The sequence below is a fragment of the Pavona decussata genome, unplaced genomic scaffold, assembly GCF_977016875.1.
Source record: "Pavona decussata unplaced genomic scaffold, jaPavDecu1.1 SCAFFOLD_72, whole genome shotgun sequence".
Classification (NCBI taxonomy): Eukaryota; Metazoa; Cnidaria; class Anthozoa; order Scleractinia; family Agariciidae; genus Pavona; species Pavona decussata.
In genome coordinates this window covers 5,172,501-5,190,673 of record NW_028145491.1, presented here as the reverse complement: position 1 = coordinate 5,190,673, position 18,173 = coordinate 5,172,501, and the positions used below count along the sequence as shown (strand labels likewise).

General features: G+C 38.2%; 2 protein-coding genes across 2 annotated transcripts; both read left to right on the top strand.

Moving 5' to 3' along the window:
- The first annotated feature begins 977 nt into the window (after positions 1 to 977).
- Positions 978 to 7,489, top strand: LOC146477120 (uncharacterized). The gene is made up of 9 exons (XM_085113998.1): positions 978 to 2,333; positions 2,944 to 3,181; positions 3,493 to 3,601; positions 4,555 to 4,658; positions 5,109 to 5,224; positions 5,988 to 6,061; positions 6,253 to 6,524; positions 7,137 to 7,285; positions 7,403 to 7,489. The coding sequence occupies exons 1-9, from the start codon at positions 1,242 to 1,244 to the stop codon at positions 7,487 to 7,489; spliced, it is 2,241 nt and encodes a 746-aa protein (XP_084970124.1). The 5' UTR covers positions 978 to 1,241.
- Positions 7,490 to 9,195: 1,706 nt separating this feature from the next.
- On the top strand, positions 9,196 to 12,330 carry LOC146477119 (uncharacterized). The gene is made up of 5 exons (XM_085113997.1): positions 9,196 to 9,399; positions 10,574 to 10,666; positions 11,189 to 11,405; positions 11,746 to 11,832; positions 12,192 to 12,330. The coding sequence occupies exons 1-5, from the start codon at positions 9,196 to 9,198 to the stop codon at positions 12,293 to 12,295; spliced, it is 705 nt and encodes a 234-aa protein (XP_084970123.1). The 3' UTR covers positions 12,296 to 12,330.
- Positions 12,331 to 18,173: the final 5,843 nt, after the last annotated feature.

Here is an 18,173-nt window from a genome sequence, read left to right as displayed (position 1 = left end):
CTTAACGACTTCAGATGGTCCCTACATATTATCCCATACCATGATTTCCTACTACTGTTAGAGGGTCAGGAGGTACACCTTCCTGCACAAAGACCCATTACAAGCAAGATATTTCATTTAAAGGCGATACTCCCATATTTTACACTGCAAAAGAGGAGCTGTCATTCGTACGAGCAGGACTGTTGGATGAAAGGGAAATGGAGATGATGCGTGTCCGTTGGCGTGTTTTTGCACTATCATGCCAAATACCCGAGAGAAAGCAGGTGGAAGTATCGCCTTGTCCACGATGTTTTGCGGAGCTGATTTTTCCACAGAGCTAAAAACAAATAATTGATGCGGTGATGCGCGAGTGCCCCACATGTGACAGTTCACCATGTCTCTTTTAGGATCTACGCCTTTTTAAACTTTTAAAAAAGAGCTCATGAGCTGTTAATGCATGCGTGAATTGCACAGTTTACTGTCTGAGTTTCAGACAAAACTTTATAGAAATAATGTATTATTTGTGCGGATCAGCAATGGTTCACCATGGTGAACCGTTTATATTTGCCCAAGGAAACATTGCAGGAAACTAAATACTAGCAAAAGTTGTGTTTTCCTTTTCTTGTTAGTGCACAGCAAATGGTACACAGTTACTTTCACACAAGTTACTTTTACACGCAAAAACAGGTTATGATGTTATGGAATTCACTTCACCATTGTGCCGTGGAAGCATGCATGAATAATTAATAAGTAAACTGAGTGGTAATTTGAAATGGAAGCTTTTATTAACAGTACGGTATTACATTAAGAACCTTGTTGAAATAAACCACGATTATATCTGTTTCAATACATCTGTTTCAATACAGTGTAATTCATCATTTGCACTACTGAAAAGAAATAATCATTTCATGGCAATGCATGCTCAATAATTCATGCTCGATGTGTGCAATACTGGTAATAGTTTTCAATCACTAGCATTAAAATAATATGAACATGTTAAGCCAGAGGCTTATTTTTATTGCACGCGCCAGGGGCTTTTGTTACCACGGAAACGACCGCAGGTTTGTCTCCAGTTACGGGCAAGCGTGATTTGCATAATTAGTTTCACACATTCTTTCGGACGCCTTTTGGACAGGGGAAAACCGCTTCTGTCAATGTAGAAATGTACAACTGGTGAATCTTAGCAGATATCTCGAGTTAATTTATAGCAAAACACTTCATGGGGTCAGACTATATTTGGTTAATCTTTCCTCGCGGTAAATATGAATTCGGGAAGCGCGCTAAAAGTGATTCATTCTTCGTGGCTCTCGCGGATCGCACCGTCGATCTCATCCTCTGTTCGAAGGATGATTCATCGAATTTTCTCGCCATCCTTGGATCCGCAGAGGACATGGTTCGCCTTAAACGATGAGTTTTGCGTGGTTCCTCCGAGAAAATTTTGCAGTAATGGTATATTTGACATGTTTCCCGAGGAAGTTTGCCGCGTAAACATTGTTGACCTTCAAGACGAAAATGGCGGGCCGGTACCTTTGTCGTGGTTTAACAAGGGAGCCAAAGCTGCTGAAACCCTGTATGCTGGTACTACTTTCGCCGTACTCGCTGGAAATCTACGCCGAAAAAACCCTGCCGAAGGTGAATTTTTTAAATCTGAGTTCTTCCAACATTTGAGAAGGGGACTAAACAGAGCAGACTTGTTGTCTCGAGCCTACGATAGCGATTTTCAGAGTTCTATTCTTGACTCTACTCTGAGAAGTAACGAAAGATGCATCAATGCTATGGATGATCTGGCCGCAGTTGATTTCAAGCCTGAACCTTCCTCTGTAGATCTCTCGAATCGCTCTCTGAAAAGCCCGCCGAAAGCCGATGAAAGCCCGCCAAAATGCTCTACTCCTTGCATCTCGAGTAATTCGTCAACTTTGAGTTCACCTGCGTCATCTTCATCGTCTCCAGATGGTTCTATATCATCAGTGTCAGATATAGAATGCTCTTGCCTTGCCCCACTAACCAAGAAAAGGAAGATCCGGAAAAAAGTGGAAACTGTGATGGAAAGCGTCAATACGGTGTGTTCAGGTTATGATGAGACATTAAGCGAGATGATAGCACAGTGCTGCTTGTTTCAGAGAAAAGACAATTTCGATGGGAAAAAGATTGTACGCAGCATTTTTGAACGAGTGGAAAAGGAGCATGGTGTACGAAAAACCTTTGAGGAGCTAGTACCTGAGGAGCTATGGCGGAAAAGGGTGGATGAAATGTGTCCTCCAGATTGGATTCTCCTCCTAAGTAAGCTGGAGTCTCGCATTTCTAATGAAGGTTGGCAGACTTTTACGAATAGAACCAAACTTGGAAAAAGTGGGGTAAGTCGCTTATCCTTTAATTTTTAAAACTTTAATTTGTTTTTTATTTTATTTAATTTAATTTGTTTTAGTTTATCATGTTAATTAATTTATCAGTCATTGTAAACAACAACAACAACAAAAGTTTGTAACTTATTTGGATTTTGCTTGAGTGGAGGAAATAATCTGCAGTACAATTATTAATTTTTATTTTTTTCTACTTCACTGTTGCACGGCTAAACACATACGACAGAGCACCCTCATAGCTCTGCTAACGTAGCTCTGTTGGCAATTTTGATTATACTATTTTGTTCAAAAGAAAAACGAGGAAAAGAACGGCGTTAATCCCCATAATCCATGTCGTGTTTAGTGTTGAAAACAAAAGAGGTTTTTTATTCTACGTCATCGATTACATGCTATGCTGAAGACAATTTTTACTTCCAGTCTTTAAAAGGGGGAAAATGTTGCTTTTCTTGGGCAATTTTCGGCCTTTTACTTTCTTCTTTTACACTTTTTGTGCTGTTTGCCCTTTATTATTGTCCAAATGCTACCTTTTAAACGAAAGTTGTTTTGGGGTCTAGAGTATCCCTTTAATCACTATGTTAAGTTTGTTTTTTGCTTTTACATATAGAAATCATGTGACACGCCCATCCTGCTTACCAAAAATAGCATGAAGGCACTTAGAGCCATGGTGTTTGAAAATGTGCAGAAACTGATGGAGATAAAACCAATCCAAGACCCAGATATTCCTGGCTTTCAAGTTGCTCTTGAACCTGTTGTTCAATGGCTGGTCAGAGAACTCAGGCTGCATGGCAAGCTGAATAATGAAATTCAGTTGAGCTTAAAACTAGATGGAAGACCATTTTTTGGTAAGAATATTCCTGTTTTCTTGTGTACCTTTTTTTTAGGAAGAACTCAGTCATGGATTTTGCATGCCCAATGTGAAACTAACATTAAGTTTGAAAATATTGTTTTGAAGGTTTACAATATTTTCTAAATTTTTTTCTTGAGCTTGTATGTTTCATGGTTGATTTGATTAAGCGGATGTTGTAGATTTATTGTTCCTCTAACTAATGCTAAAAAAAAAGAAAACGAGTGGATGATATTTTAAAATGCACATAGCCTTTGAGGTAGCTTGCATACTCACTTGAATAAAATCTCATTTTGCTTAAATTTTCAGGTCGAAATCAGGTTTTAGTTGGTGTAGTTCCGAAGGAAACACCATTTCTTTCAAATCAAAGTTCCAAATCAGTGTGCCCATTAGCGATTGCTAATTGTAAAGAAGACAGGTCAGTATTTTTCTCTTATTTACAATATATTCTTACTCTTACAGTTATTAGACACTCAACTAGTTCTATTTGAAACCTGCAAATTCTGATGTGTTCTTCTATTGTTCTCTATTAACAATTACACTGTAGATTATGAGCTTGAGTTTTCTATTGTGTGATAGCTGATGAGGGAGCAGCCCCAATCAGCTATCATGCATAGAAATTAGAACAAATAATCTAATAATTATTGTTTTAGTATAAATCTACTAGTCGTTCAAAACTAAACAAGTAAATTTATTATATCCTTTTACGCAGACACTTCGAAAACGCGACGAAGAGGCCGCCATTTTGTTGAAAACCACTACTCGCTATCTATCACAGAATAGATAGCGAGTAGCGTAGCCAATTAGAAAATGGCATTCGTGATAGAACACTAGTAGTTATTTTATACTAATCACTAATAGACCATGATTATAAGCATTGTTGTCAACAGGAAAAAAGTCTCTATAAGCTGAAACTAATTCACCACCATTTTCTATGTGTAGCTGTCAACTTGACTGCGTCCAAAGGTGACCAAAGGGTGCTACAGTCAAAGCTCTCCTTATAACCGCTCTTGACTAGTACAGTCTCTTAGAGAATACCATGCACTATTATACAATGTAGTCTCCTTGTAGTCACCGGTTTGCAGCACCTTGTTGACCATTTCCTTGTAGAAGACTCAGGGTAGTATAATAAATCAAAGTGTTAAGTTACACTGTAATATCTTGTTATCCCAATTAAATGCTAAACATTACTAAGAAACTCACAAAATCCATGATTGTAGCTGACATTACTGTCAGTTATGGATAAATATACACTGTAGCCACTGTCCTTAGATGTTCTCCTAAGGACACTTAGGACTTAAATATTTATAATATAATGTAGGTCTGTGGGCAAGCTTTCCTAATATGAACAAAATGTGTTTCTGTCTCAAGGGAAAGCTTGAAAAAGCTAATTGCCAATGTGAACAAGCAAAAGGACAAACTGAAAAAAAATGGAATTACTGTGGATGGACAGACCTACACTGTGACGTTTAAAGGTAGGAGATTGAAATTAGTCAAAAAGTGTTGTTGTTATTTTTTTCTTAACTGTATCTGCATGCTTATGTGTCTGGTTATAATTTATATTGGGAGTCGCTGTGGTTGGATACTTAGCTGGACTGCTATATCAAACTTTATTAGTTTGAGCTCTAGCTCTGGTATTGGCAATTTTAATCTGGGGAAACCCTGCAAAGGAATAGCACCTCATAGAGGAGGGGGGGGGATAGTAGCTGAATACCCCTTCAGGTTTCATGGTACAGAAATCCAGATCATCTTGGTGTTTACCATTTCACCACTTCGCCTGATAGACGACTTTAACTTTTTTACTGCTGATTATTATTAACAGTCTACAATGTTTGATGAGTGAAACTAAATAAAGAACAGCAGTAATTCATTAATAACAATTTACTTACATGTAAGATTGTTATATTAATAATTGTTTTTTGCAGTTATACTGGACTTAAAGGCATTATACCTGCTGCTTGTCAAGGACAATGATGACAAGTTTAAACTTGGCAAGCAAGGCATTGATGTTGAGTTCTGCTTTATATGCAATGCCATAAGGGTAAGTAGATTATTTAACTTAAAAGGTTTGGGTTTTAACATTGTTTGCATTATGGTAGTTGTTAGTTGTACGATATACACAAAGTGATGAAAATGTTGCGTCAGGAAGGCCGTGTACTTGTAAAGTGCTGGATTTGAAATCTGGATTTTCATATGTTCCATCCAACTACCAGCTGGATTTGTTTAAAGTTCTACTCCTTGACTGTGTTATGTAAATGACCAACTGGCCAGCTTTCTACCTTTTGGAATTTTGAATAGTTTATGATTAATTTGCAGTATTTGTTTTTTTTGATTTATGCTCTCTCCAATAAGCCCATCTGAGCGTTACATCAAAATGATAACTTTACGTTTGTTCAGTGGCGCCTGAAAACATATGGACATTGGTTTCATCTCAGTTTCATCTCCTGCTTGTTTGCTCCTCTTGAGGTGGACGCAATTGCAAAATGCATGCACTGCCTTCGCATCCACCTGGGAAACCTGCACAGCTGATGTATATGTGGACTTAGGCGGTACTGTTTCTATGTATGTTTACTTATTTATTTATTTATTTTATTATAAATAGTTAATTGATAGATGACTTCAGAGTGACATCATTGTCTCTGCTTGTCAACTAATATTGTATCACACATGAAACATGTTGGGTTCCAGTGAAAACTATTTTGTAGTTTCTCATATGGTAAAGTGTAACAACTGCTTGTACATTTACCAGTAAATCCAACTGTAAAATACAGTATAGGTAAATATTGTGACAATTTTCCCTTTAGGGTTGTTCATGTGATCTTGGTTCACATTCTGTTTGCCTGGAGCATTTTAGTATGTCTAAGGCCAACATTGGAAGGTAAATACAACTTCACTATTTATTCTTTCTTGTTTTTTTTTTACATCAAAAGGTCTTCCATGTGATTTGATTATATGGCAAAGCTGACAAAATTAAAAACTATGAGCTGTGCATGTATATTTGTAGGTTACACCCTTCCCTTTTTACCAGCTCATTTGCTGTAACAAACAATTTTATATGGTCTGCTTTAGTTTCAGGGGTATCCAGGATGACCTTACATTCCTTTTGGAGGAAGATTTGTCCTCCGTAAATCTGTGTGCTCTCCACTGTGAGCTTCGCAACACAGAGCAGCTTCTCTCGTCATTAGGATTATTTGCTTATAAAGTGGGTTCTCTCCCAGAATGTAATGAGGAGTTGTCACAGTATGGGCCTGAGAACTTCAATAGTCAGATAACTGTGAAGTTAAAGGAAGGCCAGGAGACTGCTGTGGAAAAGCACAACATCAAGGTTGCCTCATTTTCTGGTAAGTACACCCTAACCTGAAAAATGTTATCATCAAAACACGTTAAAAAGGCAAATTCTGCATTCAAACCTCCCCCTGGAATGGGATGCTAGCCCAATTGCAGGGTTAACCCCAGCATTAAATAAACAGTTATGTCTGCTGCCTAACTATTAGCTTATGATATCAACCATTAACACAGTGGAAACCTAGTCTGTTAACACAGCCATTGAACAGTCATAAATAGGTTATTTAGAGAAAAAAGGGCTACAAACACAGTTTTGGGGCCAAGAGAATTCAGTTGTAATTATGTGCAGATGATAAAATGATAAATCTGCTTCTATGTGTATGTACATAATATAATTTCTATTTTTTAATAAACATTCTGTTATACACATTTCTTGAGTGTGAAAAATAATTTTGATATTTAAAAATCGACCATGCAGTGATGGCTTGCTCCGATTCATAATTATTTCCTGTGATGTTTGTTCATCATCATAAAGTAAAAATGATTTGCGTGTATCCATAAATGGAATTAACCAGTACCAACATGGCACCATGATCACTGGTTTCTAAGTTGAACCAAAATATTGGATGTTAATGTTTTAAACCCTGTCAATTTTATACTCTTGAAAGGTAACACTGAAAGGGAATTCTTGGCAAACATTGAGTCAATTGTCAGAAACTCCTTGCCACATGAAAAGCTTAAGGCGTTTTACCACGATCCTGAAGTTGCCAAGCTGGCATTGCTTAACAAGGTGACCTTCTGCAGTGAACGAATTAAGGTATCTGCAATGCTAATAATACTATTATTTTACAGCTTGAATTTAACAATTCTCAACTCATAAATATGACTTTTGCAAATTTAAGTAATTCATTTTTACTTTGATTTTTTTTTTTAGTACTTTGAAGATATCATTTCAACTAATAAGTTTACAAGAGACTTTGGTACCAGACAGGTGGAAATTAGCCTTCTAGGTTCAGCATGATGAGCTTAGGTGAAGAAAAAAATGTATGCTAATGAGCTTACGGTGAGTTGAAATCACCAATGGCTTATCATTAACTGCAACAAGAGAAACCGTTTTGCACCTTTTCGTGTTATAATTCATGGTCGGAATGGTCTTTTTTCACACGTGCGGAGTCCCAGCAGTCACGCAGAGAGAAACAGAATCCCAGACATCGTGGTTTGTGCAGATCAAACGCCCGAGGAATGCTTTCGTTTTATCCACGCGAACGGTAACCAGTAACGAAGGTTCTTACGCTTTTTGTAAGACATGGTTCTTTTGCTCGAATAGTAACTCCAGGGAACAGACTTAATATAATATAAACCACTCAAAATAGGCAACTGGGCGATTTAGCATTTTAAAAGAACATCGAATCAAAGATTAAACGCAAAAAATTCCTGCCAAAAGCAGTAGAATCGCGGCACAGAGTTTGGGACATTTATTTACTGTACAAAATGTAACAATATTTATTGTAGCACAAGCCGCGCTAGACAATGTGTTTTTGTGAACGTTGTAATCACATTAAACAGAATTCGGAGTATTTTTTCCACCAAAAAAAAAAAGAAAGAAAGAAAAGTGATACAATTGTACATTGATGATACAAAGCAAGTGATCGTCTCCGCGCGTTGCATTCGGTCGTCCCTAAAATGGAAGAAAAAAGGAATAGTTTATAAACTGGAGTGCGAGGTTGGTATTCCTCTCATTTAGAGTTATAAAGAATTGGGACTACAAAGCAGTGTTACTGTATACTACATCTGTACTCGACAGAGCAGCTATGCGCGACGCAGAAGCAAAATATTACAAAGCAGAGTATTACAGTAAGCTAGATTGATTAATATCCTGCCCGACAGATAACAACAGCTCACTGAAAAGAAAGCTGACTACCCAAGTAGAGCAGAATTGGTTATTGCGATATTAATTAGTGGAAGCAGAGAATTCTGCTCGATAAGCTAAAGCAGAACCTAAGTTAGTGTTCATAGCGCAAGGTTAGCCGGTTAATGTTCTGCTCGACAGATATCAACAGCTTAATAAAGAACTGACTACCCAAGTAAAGCAGTTTGCTCGACAGATAACAACAGTTCTGGTAAGAACTGACTACCCAAGTAAAGCAGTCTGCTCGACAGATAACAACAGTTCAATAAAAAGTGACTACCCAAGTAAATCAGAACAGGATTAATTAATATCGCGAGGTGATGGTTGAATTAATGTGGCGCGCGGTAGATAAAAACAGTGCAGTAAATAAATGACTATGAGCCAAGCTATGCAATACAATAAGTTCAAAAAACCGAATCTTAAAATTGATATAGCCTATTTACAAACTTCACTACTCACCAATGCCTTGCCTTGCTAGCGCTTTTATATGATCGTGAATCCATGTCGAATACGCGCGAGTTTCCCAACCTCGATCAGTTTCCCGCCATAATAACAAAGATTCAACAAGACTTCGACTCTCGGCAATGGTCTGAAGAGGTACATCTTTCCAAAATATCGTTCTAATTCCAAGATGAAACTGCGTGACTATAATACACTGCGGCTGTTTCATGTTACATTTCCAGGCATACGATGACACCTCGCGTACAATATTAAGAGAACCCCTGGGCGGAATTTTTTTCCTGCCCAAAGCTGCTCATGATGTGTTAATAAAAAAAAATAATGCGGTGTCATTTTTCCTTCAATTTATTAAGACCAAAATGCTTGTATTTATTCTAGAGGTGGGAAAGGAAATTCAGTGGAAGCTTGATGGTTGGCAACGCAAACTAGAAGAAATTGAGAAAAAGTTCATGGAGCTTTCAGCGTCCAACTGTATCCCAAAAAGGGTAAAAAAGGCCAGAATGGTCAAGGATGACCAGTTAGCAGACTATACAGCAGAAGTAGTGTTTGATTTTTTCTTGAAGGTAATACAGTGTAACATTCTTCTAACTTGTCTACAATGTAGACACCATACTATTAGAGTTAAGTGTTTGTATGCCATTTTAAGGCTTTATGGGTGTACCTGAGGCCTGTTAATTCTGATACATGTATGTGGTTTGGGACAGCCACTAGCCGCATAGTAAATGTGCAGTACATTTACTCTTTTCCTGTTACAAGGTTTAATTCATTATTATAACTATTATTTTATCGTATGTAACAGGAGCAATTTGGAAAAACATTAAAAGTTAAACATGAAAAGTTAAACGCTAAAAGATTCTTTAAAAACATTTTAAAAACTCTAAAAAGTGGACGACGTTTCGGTGTTACTCTACGCCATTATCAAGTCAAAAAGGCGAAAGTTAAAACAAGAATATATAAAGATGTAAACCAATAAAATATTTGTGTGTCCTATGGGTATATTACCCAAAGTAAAACAAAACGAACCAATAGAAAAAGAAACGAAAGTGTCAAGTGAAAAGTTTGGCCCGAATTGAGTCACTTTGGGTGTTGAGAGAAGGCTTGATGTCCTTTATAAACAGCATCTCGTATATTAGGCAATCGAACTTGCTTCTGCATTTCTTTAGGACTTTAAAGAGGTGATCAATCTTTGCTCTTTTGTTGCCATGTTGTGTTTCAAGGTGTTTCCCGATAGCAGAATAGCGGTGTTCACTAATGCGTTGGTGTAAGTGTCGGGCAGCCAAGCCGACATAATTTGCATCACACAAATCACATTGGAATGAATATTCAACTCATTGCGTGTTGACGATCGGAGGCTTGTTTTCCTTTACACTCAAAGTTTGCGATAATTTTTTGCTGGTGAAGATGGGTTTTATGTTGACATTAATCATAGATCCCAGATAATGGATTTCATTGCGGACGCCGCGATCGGCTGATCGCTGATCTTTGAAAGGTAATTTAATGTAAACAGATGACTTGATTTTGACTCGATAATGGCGAAGAGTAACGCCGAAACGTCTGCTTTTTAGAGTTTTTAAAATGTTTTTAAAGAATCTTTTAGCGTTTAACTTTTCGATAAAATATTTTTTATCAATAATTTTAGTTTGAACACTCAATGCAGAACTTTACTAGTACTTGCAGTGTCAGCATATAATCATTCACCCCTTAGTTGATCCCTTATGGCGTTAACTTCCCTCTTAGGTGTTCACTGCCTGGAAAGACATTGCAGAAATTATGAGGAACGGTGTCTATAAGGAAGATCAGCAGCACTTAATTGATATTTTTGACATACAGGTAATTAGTGACCATACTTGCAATATTATTTTAGTTTAGTGAAAACTGTGGAAATTAGCGGAGGAGGTTTTAAAGCTCTAGGATAGGATCCAACTTAGGATAATGAATTTAAGACAAAGAAAAATTAAAAATCAAGCTTGGTTAAACAGTTTTAAACCGAGGAATATTCAGGCTACGACAGTAATGAAACATGCTCAATAGTAAACTAGACCTTACGACTTTCCGAGCTTGATGTCTACAAATGAAAAGCATTTGTTCATGATGTGAGTTATTATATAGCCTAGTAGTCACTTGATCATATAGCTGTATCTAATACAAGAGATTTTCAATTAAAGACTTGTGTTTTACATGTTGGAAATGTGCAATGAACATAGCCAAATTTTTCCAAGTTAAAAAATGTCAGTTACATCATTTACTGTACTTATATTTAATTGGGTCATTACTTCATAAATTATTATTTATTGCAAAATAAGCTCTAAATTAAATATCAGTGCTAATATGTTAGCTTGTCTTTACTTTCAGTGCAAAGAGTGGGGATTCCTTCTCAGAGAAATGTTTGGAAGTAAACTGGGAACTGGAGATTATGGACACCTGACCATTGAACATGTGCCCATGCTGATGAGGAATTTTCTCAGTCTGAAGGAGTATTCTAATCAAGGTTTTGAGGCTACACACAGTCTTCAAAGACTGCTGTACTCCAGGTCTACCTCTCATGATAGGCACAGAAGTGGATCTTCAAGTAAGTGTTCATTCCACTGGAACATGAATAGATACAGATACATTCAACTCTTACCTTCCTGACACCTCGCAATTACGGACACCCCGGACATCAGCTAAATCCCCAGCAATAATTAATTGAAGACGTTTGACTGAAATAAATTCCCACTATAACGGCTCTTTCTTTTAAGGGCACTCGTGGTCCCAAGGGTGTCCACGATAAAAAGAGTTTGGTGTAATTACTGTATGAAGATGATCCACATTTAAAACACTGTCTTTCACATTCTTGCATAGTCCTGGAGATGTTAATTTTTCATTGTACCAGAACTCACATTCTTATGTTCTTATGTAATATTTTTTAGTTGGTCAGATGCTGCGGCATTTTTTTGCGGAAAAACTGCTTTTCATGAGGTTGTCCTTCCTAATGGCGGCGGACAGTATTGAAAATGGTATGTATGATTTTTAACGAACACAATATTTATTCGATCACATTAATTAAGGTTGCTAACTGCTTACTAAGCTAAGCTAAACCTCTGAGGCCCTGATTTGAGAGCTTACTCATGGACAAACTTTGACACATTGTAAAACAGCAGATGTTATACAGTATGTCCTTTCCGTTTTTTTCTTTTTGGAAGGTAAAATTGCAGGAAAGCAGAGCTTTCTGAAATAGAGAGAACTTATTAGGGAGGGGGATCTTGTTGCATATGTAATTTTGACAGGTGGGGTAGGTTTAACAGGAGAATTCGTAAGTTGACTAAATTTAACAAAATCAGCCATAGCAATTGTTTGTTTCTCTTTTCCACTATAGGAAAGCCATTCCACTTCAGGGGATGTGGTTGGCCTCAGAATAAGGAATTGGTGTGGTCACTGGACGATAAGAAATGGATTGTTGCAGTGAACAACTTGTTCTAAATGACCTTTGGTGAAGATTACCTTGCATATGAGTGGGATAAGGGAAAGCAGTCAGTTGTTATCTCACCAGAAAGCATCCCATCTTATAACTGTGATCATGCTTTGTGGGAGAGTGCCTTAAAATCACTGTGTCCCTCTACCCAGTCCAGATTCTCAGAGACACCTATCCTCACACCTTCCCTCTCTCCCAAGTCAGCAAGTACTCTTAAAGGTGATCTTAATATCCCCTGAATGCCTCTTACCACCTCCACCAAAACACCATCTTCATCTACTGCAGTGATCCCCTCTCACTGCACAGATTTAAGAGTATGTGTCAATGGAAATACAACCAGAGGTCAGCTTGCAATGCTAAATTTTCCACCAGTTGTCCAGATTAAAGATGACGACATTAAGCTTATTGTTGGTGGCACACGTCTAACCAATCCCTTGGTGGTTGGGGTTAGACCTTGTGAAGCTACAGTCAGAAAGTGCCAGGAACTTCTGTCTCAAGCAAATAATTTAGAGGATGATCAAGATTCAGATGTTGCAGTACAACTTGGCAATCTGGGTGTGTTTGACCAGCACTCACTAGAAATTTGGAGAAAGGCTGTCATAGGTGCAGATGTCAAACGTAAAGTGATTCAAGAAAAACAATGGCTTTTGAACACCCGTGTCTTAACAGACGGTCAAATTCAAGAGGTTGCAAGCTTGCTTTCTGATTCCAAACCACAACAAGAAATTCTCCGCTTTGGAAACATTATAGTTGATGCCAATGATCTGTCATCACTTGTTGCTGAGAGGTACCTAACAGGCTTCATTATTGATGGTGCTTGTTTAAAGTACTGTCAAGAGGCACAGGCTAATGGTGCACAATGTATCTATCTGCCCTCTTTTACTCAGACGTGGGCTGTCAGTGGAAGCAAACTTCATTCTAAAGTGGTGCCCTACATTTCTGGCAGAGAACTGAACCAGCTCCAGTGGCTAATGACTCCAATACACATCAATAATAACCACTGGGGTCTTCTTTGCCTTAACATGTTGTCATGTGAAGCCTTTTTTGATGATGGGCTCAAAGTCAATCCACCTTTGAATATCTGTGATATTATTCAGAATTTGGTGGAGGTCATTAATTTGACAATGTCCAAACAATCCTCACCACCTCTGCCACCATCATGGAACATTTCCCTTCCCATTCAACGGTTTGGTATGCCTGTCCAACCTTTGCATGGAGAAGGTTGTGGAAGCTGTGGCATGGGTGTCATTCTTGCAGCCAAGGATTTTCTGGATGTTGGTCAGGCCACAATTCCACATTTTAACTGGCTTTTCAAGGACATGACAGACCACCGTCAAAGGCTATTATATCAATTTGTTCAATGGAAGTAACTCTCACTGCAGAAATAGTGATCCCTATATCAATCTCATTATCCAAATTAGTATTTTTCAGTTGACTATTGTTTTCATAAAACGTATCATAAATCTAGGCCAATTTGTCAGGCTATCGTCTCCTTCAGGGTTTACAGGCGGCGCGCCCGAACCCTGAGGTGACGAGAGTCTTTTTGTTTTTTGTTGTTTAGTCATTATCCAAAATTAGTATTTTTCAGTTGACTTTTGTTTTTATAAAGTGTAGCATAAACCTAGGCCAATTTGTCAGGCTATCGTCTCCTTTAGGGTTTACAGGCGGCGCGCCCAAACCCTGAGGTGACGAGAGCCTTTTTGTTTTTTGTTTAGTCACTATCCAAAATTAGTATTTTTCAGTTGACTTTTGTTTTTATAAAATGTGGCATAAACCTAGGCCAATTTGTCAGGCTATCGTCTCCTTCAGGGTTTACAGGCGGCGCGCCCGAACCCTGAGGAGACGAGAGTCTTTTTGTTTTTTGTTGTTAAATCATTATCCAAAATTAGTATTTTTCAGTTGACTTTTGTTTTAATAAAAATAGTGTATCATAAACCTAGGTCAATTTGTCAGGCTATCCTCTCCTTCCGGGTTTACAGGTGGCGCGCCCAAACCCTGAGGTGATGAGAGCCTTTTTGTTTTTTTTTGTTTTTTTTTTTCTTCACCTAGGGCTGTCACCTTGATGTGGTGGTGAAGCTTGAGTGTCTCAACTGCCCCAAGAACCATGCTCCCTGGGGCTTTGGTCCCTAGTGAAGGTATTTCCTTCGGATTGTTCAAGGGGGAGAGACCAGACTAAGTACAGCCTTTAATCTAACAGGGGGTTCTGTGTGATCCAACCTTACAAACATGTACAATTATTCTGATTTCTTGCTCCAGGTTTACCTAATGCACCTTTTATTTAGGCATTTTATTTAGGGTAAGCAAAGTACATGAAAAAAAGCCAGACTTTTTCAAAAAAGAATACAATACAAAAACTTTATTTTCACTCCATTGGTGGGGTTTTTTGGTGACAACAAAATTACAGACTACACGCTTATGCAAATGCTAAAAATACTTATGGATCACTGCTGTTTAAAAGACAGCAATTAATTGTTGGTGGAATTTTTTAAATAACAAGAGGTCGACTGTGAGGCTAAAAACGTATAGCTATCGTTATTGTCAAGATAACAAACCTAGGCCAATTTGTCAGGCTATCGTCTCCTTCAGGGTTTACAGGCGGCGCGCCCATACCCTGAGGTGACGAGAGTCTTTTTGTTTTTTGTTGTTTAGTCATTATCCAAAATTAGTATTTTTCAGTTGACTTTTGTTTTTATAAAATGTAGCACAAACCTAGGCCAATTTGTCAGGCTATCCTCTCCTTCAGGGTTTACAGGCGGCGCGCCCATACCCTGAGGTGACGAGAGTCTTTTTGTTTTTTGTTTAGTCATTATCCAAAATTAGTATTTTTCAGTTGAGTTTTGTTTTTATAAAGTGTAGCATAAACCTAGGCCAATTTGTCAGGCTATCCTCTCCTTCAGGGTTTACAGGCGGCGCGCCCATACCCTGAGGTGACGAGAGCCTTTTTGTTTTTTGTTGTTTAGTCACTATCCAAAATTAGTATTTTTCAGTTGACTTTTGTTTTTATAAAATGTAGCATAAACCTAGGCCAATTTGTCAGGCTATCGTCTCCTTCAGGGTTTACAGGCGGCGCGCCCATACCCTGAGGTGACGAGAGTCTTTTTGTTTTTTGTTGTTTAGTCACTATCCAAAATTAGTATTTTTCAGTTGACTTTTGTTTTTATAAAATGTAGCATAAACCTAGGCCAATTTGTCAGGCTATCCTCTCCTTCAGGGTTTACAGGCGGCGCGCCCATACCCTGATGTGACGAGAGTCTTTTTGTTTTTTGTTGTTTAGTCACTATCCAAAATTAGTATTTTTCAGTTCACTTTTGTTTTTATAAAATGTAGCATAAACCTAGGCCAATTTGTCAGGCTATCCTCTCCTTCAGGGTTTACAGGCGGCGCGCCCATACCCTGAGGTGACGAGAGTCTTTTTGTTTTTTGTTGTTTAGTCACTGTCCAAAATTAGTATTTTTCAGTTGACTTTTGTTTTTATAACATGTAGCATAAACCTAGGCCAATTTGTCAGGCTATCCTCTCCTTCAGGGTTTACAGGCGGCGCGCCCATACCCTGAGGTGACGAGAGCCTTTTTGCTTTTTGTTGTTTAGTCATTATCCAAAATTAGTATTTTTCAGTTGACTTTTGTTTTTATAAAATGTAGCACAAACCTAGGCCAATTTGTCAGGCTATCCTCTCCTTCAGGGTTTACAGGCGGCACGCCCATACCCTGAGGTGACGAGAGTCTTTTTGTTTTTTGTTTAGTCATTATCCAAAATTAGTATTTTTCAGTTCACTTTTGTTTTTATAAAATGTAGCATAAACCTAGGCCAATTTGTCAGGCTATCGTCTCCTTCAGGGTTTACAGGCGGCGCGCCCATACCCTGAGGTGACGAGAGTCTTTTTGTTTTTTGTTGTTTAGTCACTATCCAAAATTAGTATTTTTCAGCTGACTTTTGTTTTTATAAAATGTAGCATAAACCTAGGCCAATTTGTCAGGCTATCGTCTCCTTCAGGGTTTACAGGCGGCGCGCCCAAACCCCGAGGTGACGAGAGTCTTTTTGTTGTTGGTCACTATCCAAATTAGTATTTTTTTCAGTTGACTTTTAGTGTTATTCAATTTTTTTTTCTTTTTTCATTTTCATTTTCCTCTCAGCTGAATGATAATATTGATTTCGATTACTGTGGCAACAACCACTAACCCTGTAAAATTACGGCCTTTTCCAAAATGGAGGAATTTGTAACTTTAAAAATTGCTGTTAAGCTATTTTTCAAACTGGCCTTTTGTTTTTCGCAAATTGTGGTGGTTATGATCAATTAGTAATAGGACTGAGTGGAGTCCAATTCGTTCTATAATCGTACAAGGGATCAACACAATCGGACGACTTTGAAACGAACGAGCCTTGAAAACAAACACGTTTAAAGACTTACTTTATCGAGTAAGTTGCAACTCAAAAGGGTCATTTAACATTTTTACATGGAAGAGCAAAAAAAAAACAAAAAAACTCAGATCTATTTTATAAAAATCATAAAAATCATAAAAAGCAATGGTCAGTTCATACGGACACTTTCTTGATAAAGAACCTTATAGCCAATTTCCCTTGCTTTGTAGCCTTGAAAAGGTTCGGCCACCAAATTAACTCGATTTCTCGCGTTTTACGCCCTTCGCCCTCACTGACTTCCAAACTTGCCTAGTAACTCGCCCTCTTGTCAGGTTGAGGTTTGCTGCTATTGCTCCAGTAGGTACGGTTCTTGGCGGCTTGAAGTTCGTCCATTGGATTTTTGAATTCCATTCCAACAACTTCGTTTTGGCCACTGAACAACACTGACTCTTTGAGCTCGATGACATTTTGCTCATGCAGTGCGTCAGCAAAGGGGGCGAGGCTGAAAACTCGGTAGGAAATGCGCCTTGTTGACGTTGAATAGAATGGCGGCTTCTTATGGGGAAGTTGTCTCATACTGTGAACGTTGCATTGCATTTGCGATGCAAAATGCCCGAAGAATCTTTCTGGTACTTGTGGCAATACAATTGTGAACCAGCGAGCTAAATGTAGAACATAACTATGTCAACGTCTCAATAGCTATCAGCGACACATTATTCACCGCTAAAGTGGGGATTTAGAATTACGCATTCCCTCCGATAACTAAACACGTTTCTGTTATTTGTCATTACGTTTGTGAAATATACTTGTAAACGCGGTACTGACCTCGTAGACTAGGATGTAAAGAACCATTTATCTGCTCGGTTAATCCTGCTAGCCACGGTAAGTATCCCTCCTTGTAGTCTTGCGATCGTCTATCCATAAATTTTATTTCCGGTGCACGAACAACATTCTCTTCATTGTCAAAAAATCTGATTCGGTCAGCTGAGCCGCCTTCCTCTGGGTGCTTTGTCTCCTTATGTTTTTCAAGTGCGCGTAGCGTCTTAAAACGTTTAAAACAGAAACAACACTCCTGGGCGTAAGTAAAACGTGAAGCCATTTCCAACCTGGAAGCGATTGCGTCCCTCGAGTTCGTGTGTAATGCTAATCGGAAGTGGAAAAAGAGCACCCATTGTGTTTTGGTAACTTGAGTTTTCCATACAAAACAAAGAGTCTTTTCTTTTGATCAATCGGCTATTTTAATTAAACTGTAATATAACAGGGCACCTATTGTGTTTTGGTAACTTGAGTTTTCTATACAAAACAAAGAGTTTTCACTTTTGACCAGTCGACAAAATAGCTGCAACATGGAAGGAGTGAGCGAAGAGAGGGACGAAGAAAAGTTTGTGAGGAAGAGTTGAGATATGTCCAGGATCGACCTTGTTAGCAAGAATTTGCTAGCAAACTATTTTCGCAAAAGTAACGAGGATTTTCCTTGCTAGCTAAAACCGTTCATTACAAATATCGCAAATATCACAAGAATAACAA